Source organism: Fringilla coelebs, assembly GCF_963513975.1.
Source record: "Fringilla coelebs genome assembly, chromosome: 1".
Classification (NCBI taxonomy): Eukaryota; Metazoa; Chordata; class Aves; order Passeriformes; family Fringillidae; genus Fringilla; species Fringilla coelebs.
Window position 1 is genome coordinate 97,189,314 of NC_140028.1, and position 13,961 is coordinate 97,203,274.

The 13,961-nt window shown below is 39.6% G+C and overlaps 1 protein-coding gene across 14 annotated transcripts in view; it reads left to right on the plus strand.

Moving 5' to 3' along the window:
• Positions 1 to 13,961, plus strand: part of CLASP2 (cytoplasmic linker associated protein 2) — a 143,819-nt gene that overhangs the window by 35,457 nt on the left and 94,401 nt on the right. For all 14 annotated transcript variants that reach the window (XM_084219605.1, XM_084219614.1, XM_084219615.1 and 11 more), the window contains exon 7: positions 2,097 to 2,167. In XM_084219605.1, the coding sequence (XP_084075731.1) occupies positions 2,097 to 2,167 (71 nt within the window). The remainder of the gene's footprint in view (positions 1 to 2,096; positions 2,168 to 13,961) is intronic.

The window sequence follows — 13,961 nt, forward strand, 5'->3', positions numbered from 1 at the left end:
TGAGGCAAACACATTAACTTCTTGTTATGAAAGCAAGATGGCCTAATGCATTGTTATAGATATTGATTCTCATGTGAACTTCTCGCTTCCTACGGTTGAAAGCACATAGCATGTTAATGGGATTTCATGTGTCATTAGTAAATTCCAGTACCCCAAAACAATTTCATTGCAAAAGTGTTACTTTTTCAAGTCAAAGTGCAGAAAACCCCATTTCAGTATATACTGCCTTTGGTTTGCAAAACTGATCTTTTCAAAACTTGAGGATTAATAGTAAAGCAGTGACATTTGTGAATTGCTGCCATTTCAGACATTTTGCTGTGGCAGCACTGGTTGGAAATGCAATGGTGGTGCAAAAAGGAGAGGGGATAATAGATTCCAGACACAAGCTGGTGAGTGTGCTAGGGAAAGATTAGACAAACTACTACTGAGCTACATCTAGTTTTGAGATAAGTTGAGATGGTAGAATAACTGCTGATCTATGTTAGGGGTTATTGACTTAAATGATTAAGAGGGTTTTTGGTTGTTTTGTTTAAGATCTTTGCAGTAGGTTAGGCCTTTTTGTGGAGATCTGTATAGTTCTTGTGGGCCTACTAAGTCCAGGACAAATTTGCTCTGTAGCATATTGCTTTGAAGTATTTGGAAAGTAAAAATAATGCATCCTGAGAGTCCCAAATTGTTGGAAAGCGGGGGGAAGGCTCAACTTTTTTTATGCTGTTGTCTGCATTTCATTTTTTTATCGCATTCTTCATTATTAGGTAAATGAGGTTTATTTTAGATAAAGGAGGTCCCAGTGAGTGAAAGATATATACAAGTCTCAGAGAATGTAGCCTCTCTGCATGGATCATTGCATAAAAGTGGTGTGTGCATAATGAAATGCTGAAGTGAAATCTTCCTGTGTCCTTGACTTTTCTCCTTGTGAGAATTTTCCTACCCAGGTGTAGTTTTTACCCATTTTTGTTTTGTCATAAAACAGTTGGGATTGTGAATTGTTAAGACAGCCTATCAGTGCAAATTTTGAATTGGGTAGTATAGTCTCTGATTCTTCTGATGTAGCTGAACCGTACCTGTTCAGAAACCTGCAGATTGTAATGCATTTGTAGTTCATATCTTTGTTCATTTAAAATCAGGATTCAGTCCTGATAGTTCTGGAGCTTAAAATCCCATGTGCATGTTACATATTACCATATTCCAAGTAGTCTAAAATTCAGAGAAGTCTTTTGAGAAATACAAGAAAATATTCTCAATTGTTTGCAGCTGAACAGTGTCAGTACAAATCTGTTGTTAATGCGTGGGTCCCATTTTTCTGGGAGATACTTCCACTGCTTTTATGGAGTTTTCTGCAGAAGTGATGAGAAAGGGCTGTTGAAGTGTTTTGCCAGCTTTCTTGATTGAACACCCCTTTTTGCCCTGTGGGACTAGATTGCAAATGTAGGATTGTGGAGTTTTTTAGTTCGGTTTATTCTGAGTTTTGTTTGTCTGTTTGCTGTAGCAAAACATTTGCAGTGTATTCTCTGTTGTGACAGTTAAAATCAGTGGTGTATGGGTTGGACACATTTAAGTGTTTAGGATATCTTAAGTTTCGAAGAAAGTCTTGTTGTTTGGGGTTTTTTTCCCTGTGGAAGTGCTAACTAGCACGGAGCTCTTTTCATAACCAAACTGAGGAAATTTTGTGGAACAGAAACTTTGAAGAAAATTATTAATAGTCTTAGAACAAATTAAATGGCAATCCTTTTTTTTTTTTTTCCTGTAAGTGAACATTCCATAGTTCAAATTGTAACCTTTTATTGTTGAGTATGAATGAATATATATACACACTATATATACCCGATATGTGCTATTACTGAACCTGAAGGTTATTTTTAATCATGCTAATAACATGGTTTTTGTTCTTTGCTAAGTTTACTTTGTTTTCCATGCATTTCTGTGAAGATGCTCAGCTAAAGAGGAATCCTTTAGGAATTGTTTCTTTATACACTTAATCCCTTGTATATTTTGCATTGCTGCTTTATATATGCTAATAAACTGATTTCTGTATTTATCAGTAGCCAGTGGGATTTCAGACATGTAAAAATCCTTTGTTGTTTTTTTCTTTATAGGTTGCAAACAATCTTTGCAAAATTTGATGAAATAAGAAACTCTGACAATATGATTTTAAGTAACGTCAGTGGTGAGTATGAAAGATCATATATTTATCAGCTTTAGATTAATGCAAGATAAGTATTTCAATACTAGCATTATCAATGTGAGATGGATGAATAGCAACATGTAAATGCTAAGAAAATGTGGCGCTTGGTGAAACAAGCTTGTACACTTTCCTGGAACTATTTGCTGGATTGTGGTCAGAATACAATTGGAAAAGGTGTTGAAACTGCATGGAAACAAGCAGTGAATATTTAACGAGTTACAGATGTGCTCAGTAGAGGATAGAAGAATGCTGCAAAGTGTTCATGTATGGGAAAAAAGATCAGATGAACCTTTATCCTTAGTATGTTTCTAAGAGAAAAATGTACTTTAGTGATGGGTGTGTTTGATACTTTCTCTGTTTAAAATGATGTATCATGATTATAACACATGGAGTTTTCAATTACAGAAATAGGAGACTGCAGCATTCAAAGACAACTTAATTGTTGAAGTTAAAACTTCATTGAGCTCCTTATTTTGGTGTATTTCAAGAAAAGACAACCAGTTATGCAGAAAATACCTCTTGCTTCTTACTGCTTCTCTGCTACAGTATTTTTTAGTATGAAAATTTAATTTAAAACTGTAAATTATGAAAAAAAGTGTTACATAACAGCAAAACAAAGGAGGTGCTGTGGTAGTGGCTTTAGCATAGTCAGTTTTGGAAGCCTCATTGTCTTCTGCAAGGAATCAATAGATCTTGTTTATCGGGAAGAGTTTCCTCATATTAATTTGTCTTTCAAAGTAACTACATTGATTATGGTCTGCTGTATCTAAAAAGTGTAACTGTTCAAGAGTAGAAATACTTTGAGGAATGTATATAATTCCTTAATGTACTAAAATATACCTTTTTAATTTTAAATTTTCTCACCCTTTTCTTGTTAGTGTGAAAACAGAAGTGACTTTAAGTTCAAAGGGATAGTGTTTTTGTTGCCTTTTCTTAGACATAGTTTTTATGCTGCATTTTGCTTTGAAATAAAACATTGCTATTCTTGAACCTAAAAATTGATTTGCAAAAATGTATATTTTTTTGTAAAAACCCACAGCCTTCTAATTTGGGGAAGAATGTTCTACATAAAAATGCAAATGTTTATGTTCTGTTAGATTGTAAATGTAGTCATTATGAAAGGGTAAACCATTATCTTTTTGCATTTTACATTAATACAGCTGCTTAGGTTTCATAGGTTTGAGAGATTCAGAGATGCATTTTACATGTGTATTTTTTCTGTCAGTAGTTCTCAGGAGAGCAGAGAAAGTTGCAAAGGGGAATATAAGCATTGGAATAATTTAAATATATGAAAATATATATACCACATTGCTGGACTAATTAACATAGCACTTCTGTCCCTTTTGTCTCCATTTAAGAGAGTTGAGAAAGTTTATTTTGAAGCTATTTTTATCTCATGTGCAAAACACAGATACTAATGCTGACCTATGACAGTATAAACCATGTATTTTGTCTTGTAGGTGGCAATTTCTATGCAAAAGTTACTGTGATTCTGTTTTGATACCGTAAATGACAGAATCCCTCTTAATGTGTTGGTTTCAGTATTTTTGCTCGAACCTAGTTCATCTGTTGCTTCCATCTAGGCAGTTTTTCAATGTTATTGAAAAGGTATTCTTCCATTCTTAGTGCTTTATCTTGGCTTTGTGCTTCATTATTCTCTGAAGGACAATTTGTATTTACTGCTTGCACATGTAGATTTCAAGTTACTGTTGAATTCCTGTGGCCTTGGTTCCAACTTTTCTTTCAGGAGCTTTATCAAACATCTCTGGATAAAGGCCAAATAGTAATGGCTAAATACATCTGTTACAGTGTTGAGGATTTTTTGTTGTTGTTGTTGTTTTGTCTGTTTTGTAGTAGGGTTTGGGATGGTGGGGGGGGGGGGGAATAGGGTTGTCTTTCCCAAGTGGGGGGAGGCAGAGGCAGGGTGGAAAGCACAAAACCGCTTCAACTGGCTTTAATATCATTAAACGCCATAGTGGGCCTTCTTAACAGCAAAAGAAATGGCTTTTTTCCGGGTGGAGTTACTGTCCAAGTAGAGTGAGTGTACTGATGGGGGTCCTGTTTGGTGTGTGGTGGACAGGGACTGGTTAATACAACCTCAGAATATGTCATCTTCTTCACAGCCCTGAGTTGCGCTGCTGTGGTAGTGAATATTTGGTGTGTTGACCTAGTTTCTGAGAGAGATGTGACTTAGGATTCTCTCATCAAATAATACTAACGTCCGTTGTTCAGTCTTTTTATTCAGCATGTACTTAGGAAGAAAAAAAGGAATAAAGAGTCAAAGCTTGCAGCTTTAAACAACCTGATTACAAAAATGTTTTCCATACTTTATTCATAGTCAAAACAAATATATATTTTAAAAATACTGATCTAATACTTGAGAGTTTAAAAGACATCATGTTGGTATGCTTAGGTATGTGGGAGACATACAGGTAGGACAGGAAAAGGTCTCCTTCCTGCCATCTTAGCACACTGGTAGATGTAATATCTTACTTTTTCAGTGTGCTGGAGGGGATCTAGTGAGAGCAGTCCCTGTAGTCTTATGTTACCTCTTTCCTTTATTGAATCTGGTCTCTGATGGAATGGTAAAGAGAAAGGGGAGAACAGAGTTACCGTTAGGGACTGACGGATCCTCTTTGAGGGTGGACAAGGTGGAAGGCACATTCAAACACTTTTGGATGGAATAATTGGGGTGGGATGTAACAAGGAGTTTCAAAAGCCAACACATGAGGAGGTGCCATGTCTAACAAGGGAAGTGGTTAGGAATCTTAGTGCTTTTGCTTGATGAGAGTGACTTACAGCTTAAATAATGTTCCACTGCTAGCTTGCCTCTCCAGCTGACCCTTGATTTTTTATTTTTCACTCTAAGATGTGTAATAGTAAAATCAGAGATCATTTCTTTCATGTGAATTATGTGAATGAATGAGCTGCTATGCAAACCTTGGGATTTGTTTACATTCATAATGATGTGTATTAAAAGAATCATATCAGGATATTTGCCTGTTAAGCAGTACCTTACACATGCTGCTAGTTTTGCCCTTTTACTCCGCCAGAACTATATGCAGCCTTCCAAACTGGAGAAGATTCTTTAAGCACCCCCCCCCTCCCCCCCATCACCATTTTTCAGCAAGTGAATGTTCATTTCTATGGAAACAGAACTGGCAGCCAATCTCAGCACTACAAAAGCATTTGTTTCTGCTGCCTGAGATTTGTAAATACTGTTTTCTTGAAGAGAATTCAAGCAGACTCCTGTATCGGATAGTAGTGTCATTATTGAGACAGGGAATTAAAACAAAAGTAGGGAAACTATTTATATTGAGCACCCTGCTGCACTCAGCAGAATGATTGGGCAGAAGATAAATTGTACGTCTCTATTCAACCCGTGCACTTTTTCCATTTTATTATTTAACTGCTCGATGGACTGGCTTTACAAACACATAATATGACAGGTAGGATATGTGATGTTGGTATCATGGTGTAGGGGAGCTGTGTTATGGGTGATAAAGATGCAGCTGAAATACATGTTCTCCTGGAAAAAAAAAGGGGCGAATAAAAATCCATTAGCACTACTGTGTATCTGTTTTTCCACATTACACTATTGTTTTTTATTTCCCTTTGCTGTTTTCTATTTGGAAATAGTTACTATGGAGACAGTGACGACATACTCTTAATAGAGCTCACCAGTGCAGCACAACGTGAATATATATCGTTTGGGAATACTGGTGATAGCTGCCATGATGATTTTACAGAGGTTTTGAGCTGCATGTATTCCTTTGGTGTGCTCAATGGAAGTGGTCAAAATCATTTTCCATTTCAGCTGCTCCTCCCGATGGCTTATCATTTTAAATAGGAAAATTTACTGACCAGTGAGGGGTACTGGTCAGTTCAAGCCCATTTGGAAGAAAAGGGCCTCATCAGGCTGATGCTTTCACTGGTTTTAAGGAATTTGACTGAGTTTTTAGATTATTACTACAGGGAAGTGTGTCTGGCTCCTTGGAAATGCGTGGTTCTCATGCTCTGTGCAACAGCATATGCTGCAGTCTGCCTCAGTTTTAAACTTTTCTTTTGGCAAGACTAAGTAAATTGGTACTACTTACTTGCTACTCTTTTTTTTTTGATCACTGTTGGATTGCACTCTACTCTCAGCATGTCACCCAAAACGTAGATTCAGGTACAAACTGATCAGCAGCTCCGGTTTGGGCAGGCTGTCATTGATGCTCCCCAGCGTGTGTTGCACACATGCTTTGGAAGCAGTTTCTCTTTCAAAGGTGCGGGAGGGGGTGTGGCGGGGTGGGGTTCCAAAGAAGTCTTCCGAAAACTCAAAAAAAGAGGCAGCAGCTTTCTTCAACGGAGCCCTTTCCTACTTCCTGTGGCTTTACTGTTTTGTTTCATTTCGTGTTATGTTACGTTTTGGTTGATCTCTGTTCTGCGGAGTGCTCGTCCTTAACCGAGGCTCCTTCTTCTCCTCTGGTTTCATGTTCCGTGGCGGTGGTGGGGGGAAAAGCTTCCCCCGGGGCTGTGGGCTGTCCCCGGTGGCGGGGGCTGCGGCGGGCGCTGACGGCGGGGGCGGAGCGCCCGGGGGGCCGGGCCGGGGCCGGGCCGGCGCGGAGGCTCCCTCGCAAGGCGGGACTGCTATTTTGAAGCGAGGCGGCGGCTGTAGCGGCAGGGAGCCGGCAGGAATCCGGCGGGGATCCGGCCGGGACCCGCCGCGCCCGCCCTCCCGCGGCACCGGCGGGCATGATGGCTGTGGGGGACGGTGAGTGGGGAGCGCCGTGCCCTTGGGGAGCGGCGCGGGGCTGCGGGGGCTCTCGGCAGCCCGGGCGGGCCGGGGAGGTTGGTATGGCAGGTCGGGATCTCGGGCTGGCGGGCTCGGCTTCCGCCCGAGCCGGGCGCTGGGCGATGGATGCTACGTGCAGCAGCCGGAGGGTACCGGGGCACCGAGCGTGGCAGCTCCAGCCCTTCTTGGAATTTTAACCGTGCCTGGGTTTGTGGGATGGCCCGTGATCTCAATTATTTACTACTCTAGCCGATTCCGCTGTGCATTTTTATGTTGGCGTTGTGTTTACCCCTCTCGCCCCGGTGTTACTTGTGTTGGCCACCTCTGCGACATAAGGCAGATTTTACTATACTGCTTTGTAAACATGCGGATGTTAACCTGCCCTGTTACGTGAAGAAATTCTCACTTATTCGGCATAGCCATAAAAGAAGAGCCTTGCTGGTAGAGCTGGGGATGTATATTTAATAAAGACCTGGGATGTTACTACGTTTCCTTCACTGCACAGTGTATTGTTACACAAACCAATGGAAAGTAGGTCAGTAAAGCAATACAGACTATATGGTTGTGTTTTCGTTAAAAATTAGACTTATGTTTTATCTTTAGGACACCCCTTGGGGTTTGCGTGTCAGCCAGATTCTCTGAGCTTAATACCTTGATGACTTTCTATATATGTAGTATTATTTTTAGAGAGACTTGAGGCACAGTCATTGGACTTTGCAGCAAGTTTAGGGATGAGGTAGGATGGCTGTGCTTTCACAGGTGATGATATACACAGATTTGCATTAAAAAGATGATTTATAAGGATCACAGATTAAGATTAAATCTATTGTCTGAATTTGCTGAAACGGTAGTTCTGAGAGTCCTGGGAAAGACTCTTTATTGAAATGTATGTTTTTCACTTCGTTCTTTCGTATGTCAGAGACTGAAGGAGATAATGATTGTGAACAGAGCAGTGAAATTATGTCTGGACTGTACAGTCTAAAAAAAAATAGGGGCGGTTCTCTAATGTTTATATTTTTTCATTTGCAAGGTGCAAGGGAAGTCATGGTCTTTCTAGAACGGAATATGTTCCAAGCTCACTCTTGCTGAGATTTTTTTTTTTTCTTGGAAATGTTTTTCTTCATCTTTGTTTCCTTCCTGTGAGGCAACACAGTTCTTCGTGGTGTAAACATGAATTGTGGTAACTTGCAGATTAAGAATACAAGTTGCAGCATGTTAAGAAATAACTGCATTCTCTAGGCAAAGCTGTAGGATTTTTGTCGTTCTGTAATGGTCGAGGTTTATAAAGTGAGGGTGGTTGTGGAGCTCTCTTCTGTATAATTTAATTCGTCATTAACAAAGGCACTAAGAACAAAGTACTGTTCAGGCAGTCAGCTGACATTCTGTGTAGGAGCTTTGAGCAGTAATGCCAGATACAATTAACAGTGTGTAGGATGATTATGTAGCTGTTGGTCTCTCTTAAAACTACTGCTTACCACATTTACAAGGAATTTGGTCTTCTGATGTTGTGTTATGAAACTGCAAGGGAAAACAAACCTTAGTTACTGTTAAGAAAACTTTTTAATCTTTTTTTCTAAATTTAACAATGGTTTGGCTGCGGTCTTCTGTTTTGCAAATATTCTGTATATCCTCCTAATATATGCAACATAGAAGAAAGTGTTTTAAGGTTAGTGATTCTGCAGCCTTTGAGAAATGTCTTTTCTCTCTGCAAGATGTCACTTTGTTGTGGCCAGTATGTATGTTTAACTTAATATTTGTGAGGCTAGCTGAAGGCATTGTGCAGATACTCCAGAGATCAGATTTTTTACTTGTCTTATTTGGTTTGCTCACTTAATCGGCCTAGATGTGTTACAGAATTGCAGAGTATGTTTGGAAATGCTATTTAGAAGTGGTAATGTTAATTTTATCTTGAATGCAAGACGTTGGCTTACTGGAACTTTCTGGATTTTTTTCCCAGTTTTCTTGAGCACAAGCAGAAATGTAAATAAAACGTGACGCTTAGCAGTTGAATCTTAATCTGATTTCTCAAGTGAAGATTAAAGGGAAGAACCAGATTTTCAGTTTGCCCCCATGTTAACTGTCTCAGGCTATCCAAGCTATTGTTGGAAGAATGTGGAGGGGGAAAAAAATAATCCTGTGCTTGTGGCCCAGCAAACAAATGGACCGTAACTTCTGCTGTAGTGAATGCATGCCAGTGGGAAAGCAGGCGCTGCCTCAATCTTAAAGGCATTTCACACACTGGTGTGAGTGGAGGTCTGTGATTGCCCTGCAAGTTGTGGAGGCTGCTGAGGAAAGCCAGCCAGGAACCGTTCCTCACTCAGGTTTCCTTGTTCCTTGGGGAGGATAATGCTTCTCTGCCATTATCCGTTGGTAACCAGATTAGGCTGCTGAGGAGGTGGTGGACGGAACCTCAGCGTGCACATCGCGTTGTGCGGCCTCTCTCCAGGGTTTGTAGTTCAGCAGCTTCCACTGGTGTTTCCTCACCTTTTTGGCAGTCTGTGCTATGTTACCCTCTGATTTCCTAGGTGAGGGACTACTTTGATCCCAGTTGAGCAAGGTAATCAGGATAAGGACAAAATTATCTGCCTAAAACTACAAATGGCCTTACAGGGGAGATCAGACATAGGTTTTCTTAAGACATAGGGTTTCTTAAGACGTGCTAAACATATTGCAGTACCAGACATAAGGTATTTGAGCACTATCTAAAAGCATATAATCAGCTTTGTAAGAGGACATATTTGGTACACATTTGTTGCACTAGTGTATACTGTATAGTATACTGTTTTGTATCATATAATGAATAAGCACTTCTTTATTCATTAGTGTATTTTTATGTAAATGGCATACAATGTAATGATGTTTCATGACTTTAAGCATTTGTCAGATTTTAGATGATAAAGCATATGTGACTGGTTTATAAATAGAAATTATCCTTCTATCTTACTGCATATGCATATAAAATTTTGGGTTTTGTCGTCTTTCAAAATACTTGATTAATGTATGTATGATCCTAAAGCATGAGAACAGTTATCTTCAATTCCCTGATGTTCTTCTGAGGGAAGGCTGTCTTCCTAAGTCTTTAATCTGATTAACTAGTTTCTGTGATGTGTGGGTGCTGCACAGCTTTAATATTTTACTTTTGACTGAAAAAGGGATTGGACATATTAAAGGTACAGAAGCTACCTTGATGTTTGAGACATTAGCTTGATTTAAAATATAAATGTTATTTTAGTGCATGTGGATTTCTGGGGTGTATTTCTGATTTTTCTTATCCTCTGGTAGGAGACTTTTTAAACCAACAGAGTCCTGTGAATGGTGATAATAAAGTAATTGCTACACTGGCCTAGAAATTGGTCAGGATGTGACTGTGGTCCTTTGTACCATTCAGAGCTGTCTCCTGGGTGTGGGAATATAAAGAGCAGAAGTTTTTGTGTGGGGTAGAAGTGTATCACTTTTTCACTTTTCTCTTCTTGTTTGGGCCTGTGTTTTCTTCACCGTGCTGACCACACCTGCAGTGGTGTGGTGTCCTTTTCCTGGACTGTGGAAGGACTATGCAGTCCCTTTCCTGTAGTTGCTCCCCACCATTCCTCCTCCATTATTAGCAGCTGGTGGGCGCGTGGTTTGGGACGTGGTTTGGGACACGGCTGTGCCTGAGAGAGCAAGGACAGATACCGTGAGCTGCAATGTGATTTCTGTTCCGAACCAGTGCAAAGCTGCTTTTCCCAGCAAGGTCATATGCTACTCCCAGTGATTAACATAGATTCTGAGTTGTGTTTTGTCTGTAGAGTGCAAGTACTGTTGCTAATGGCAGTAAAAGAACAGTGGGAAAGTGAAGCAGCTGAGTGGGAGAGGGAGGGAATGTGTAAACAAGCCAAGGACTGTATGAAAAGATGGAGAGAGAGAATGGATGAATACAGCAAGGTTCAAGAGTGATGTGAATTGAAAAATTAATTCAAGGAAGAATTCACGATGCAACTCAGAGCATTTTTTAATTAAAAAAACAGAGCTGCAAACATGTGACAGACACAGTTGTTTTCTCAAAACCAGCATAGCTTCTAGAATGATAAGTGCATCTGATTTTTTAAATATATTCTAGGGTAATAGCTACAAGTTTTGTCTTCCTGTTTCTAAATGACGTTTTCAAAACGTCAAAGAATTTTGTGGGTGGTGGTGGTTGTTGTTTTCATTAAGCATGAAACATGAGTTCTAAAAAGGTACTAACAAGATTTCCAGATATGTTTAATCTATCATCCAAAACTGTTGGTTATCTGGAGTGCTGGAGTCAGTTTTAAGAACAAGTTACATAATAAAAAAAACCTATTTTGGTGTTTTCCGTTATGTCTGCATGTTTTTGATTATTTGGTCGTTGTTTGGGGGGGGTGGTGTTGTTTCTTATTTTTATTTTTTAAAGTACATTTTGGAAAAAAAACAAACAAACCAAAAAAACCCCATTAGAATTGTGAACAGCCGCAGGAGAAATTTAATGCCCACTAAGGGTTTCCTTTCATAGATGTTGCACGAGTCTTCCACTTGACTGGTTGGATATTTGCCTTGAAGGGTTTGTTTTCATCTTTGCTATCTATGAAATACCAGAAGTATTTCCTTACTGTTATATGTTATTTTTAATAAATACTGATGAGCAAGTAAGCTACATTTGGATCATTTCAGTGTCTGAAATGCCTTGAGAGGTGAAGGGTCTCCTGTAGTATTGACCTGAATCAGAAATTCCATTCTGTATATTGTATTTATAAAAGCATCTTAGTTTTAAAGACTTGTGGTTTAGATTTTGTGTCTACTTTCTTTGCCCAGCTTGTTCATCAAAATACACTTTCACAGCAACAGCTGGAAAGAGTAGTCGATAACTGGAAAGTGCCTTTTGAAAACCAGCTGTGTATGTAGACACTTAAAAGAAGTAACTACAATTTTAAATGCACAGGAATTTCCCAGCTATATGGAGTATAGACAACAAGATTTTCATGGTACCAGAATTTTTCTGGTACTTCTTCATGTATATTTAATTGATGTGAAAATTTTCTGTTCAACTGAGAAACACTTAAAAGCCCTCAAAGTTATGGATAGTTGGAGCCTGAGGAAAGGTGAGAAGGGCTGATGTTGTAGAGCAAAAGTCTTAAGAGCCTGCAGAAAAACCTTACTTCCTTCAAATTAGATGTTTTTCCTTTCATCAGATGTCAGGAGCTGCATGGCCTTCCATGATTGCCTAAGCAATGAGCGTGAGTAGATTTCTATTTGACAAAAAATCCTTTTATCATTATGGATTGTTTTGTTTGTTGACCTGATAAAAGTCCTTTGGTCAATGAACTTAAACAGTGTGAGGTTGGCTATTGAACATAAAAGTCAAACTTTCTACATATCTCTGTGGGTTGGTTTTGTTTAAAATTTCTTAGCAGTGTCAAGTCAATTTTTACAAACTCATTAGAAACTGCGAGGGTACAGTCTCTCTATATTATTTGGGAGTTGGATCATGTTCCCACAAAATCAGAGAAATGGCAGCTACTAAAGCTGCCTAGCCATATACCAAGCACTTCACATTTTGCAGATCTGGTGTGAGTTTTTTAGCTTCTGGGGTGCTGGTGGATGAGAGGTTGGACATGAGTTAGCAATGTGGGCTTGCAGCCCCAAAACCCAGTTCTTTCCTGGGCTGCATCAAGAGCAGAGTGGTTAGCAGAGCAAGAGAGGTGATCCGTTCAGTGAGTTCACAGGGGGCCACAAAGATGATCAGAGGGCTGAGGCACCTCTACTGTGAAGACAGGCTGAGAGAATTGGGATTGTTCAGCCCTGAGCAGAGGAGGCTACAGGGAGACCTCACAGCACCTTCCTGTACCTGAAGGGCACCTACAGAAAAGCTGGAGTGGGGTGTTTTACAAAGGCATGGCAGAATGGCTTTAAGCTGAAAAAAGTATATTTAGACTAGAAATTCTTCACTTGAGGTGGTGAGGCACTGGATCAGGCTGCCCAGAGAAGTTGTGAATGCCTCATCTCTGGAGGAATTCACTGCCAGATTGGGTGGAGCTCTGAGCAACCTGGTCTAGTGAAAGGTGTCCCTGCCCATGGCAGGAGGGTTGGAACTAGACAATCTTTAAGGTCCCTTAAACCCAAATAATTTTATGATTCTATGTTAAGAAGTCCAGTTTGAGGAGAGTTGGGCCTCTTAAAACCACCAGTTTTATTACCCACACATGAAATGGCAGCATTGGGAGTAAAAGAAAGATAATTTGCCATATTTTCTTAATCTCTACTTCTGACTGTGTAAGGCAGAGATCAGGTGAGTCAGTGAGCCAAAAGGCCATTAGCAACCCCTCGCGTTCTGTGGTGTGCCTGTTTTCATGTGCAAACACTAACTTGTAATTCCTAAGGTACATGGATCTAAAATGCAGAAAAATAAACTTCTCAATATTTTATCTGCTGTGTGCTCATATTGCACTTTCTGCTTCTAGGATCCATGTTTTATTTGTCAGTCTGCCTCGCTGTTTTACATTTTCAACATGCAAGTGGAGTTGAGCATGGAGAAATTGGCCACACTAAAAACTAATGGAAATGTTAGCTGCTATCATGATCTCTCTGATGGTAGACTTACATTTGTCACTGTCACGCTCTAATAGTAAATCCCAATTTAAGCTCCCTGTTTGTAAACCTTCTCATTGATGTTGCATATATCCAGTGCCCCTCCCCTATCATGTATACTTGTGATATATGTTAAAGATGAATGAACATGGTACTTATGAATGCCTCTCTTACCCTCGCTGTGATGTAACTGATAGTTTGAAATCATTAAGTCATTAAGCCCAGGTGCTAATTCTGTGTCACTGAATTAAGTACTGGAAATGTCCTTAATTGAATAGTTTCTCAATGGATATCATTTGACTTAGTTTGACTTAGCTGCTGATAGCTAAATATGGTGGTTCTTTTTGCTACTTTTCTGAACTTACATACATCAATAATGCTAGGCATATTATTGCAGTTTACGGGTAGTGGTTTCTA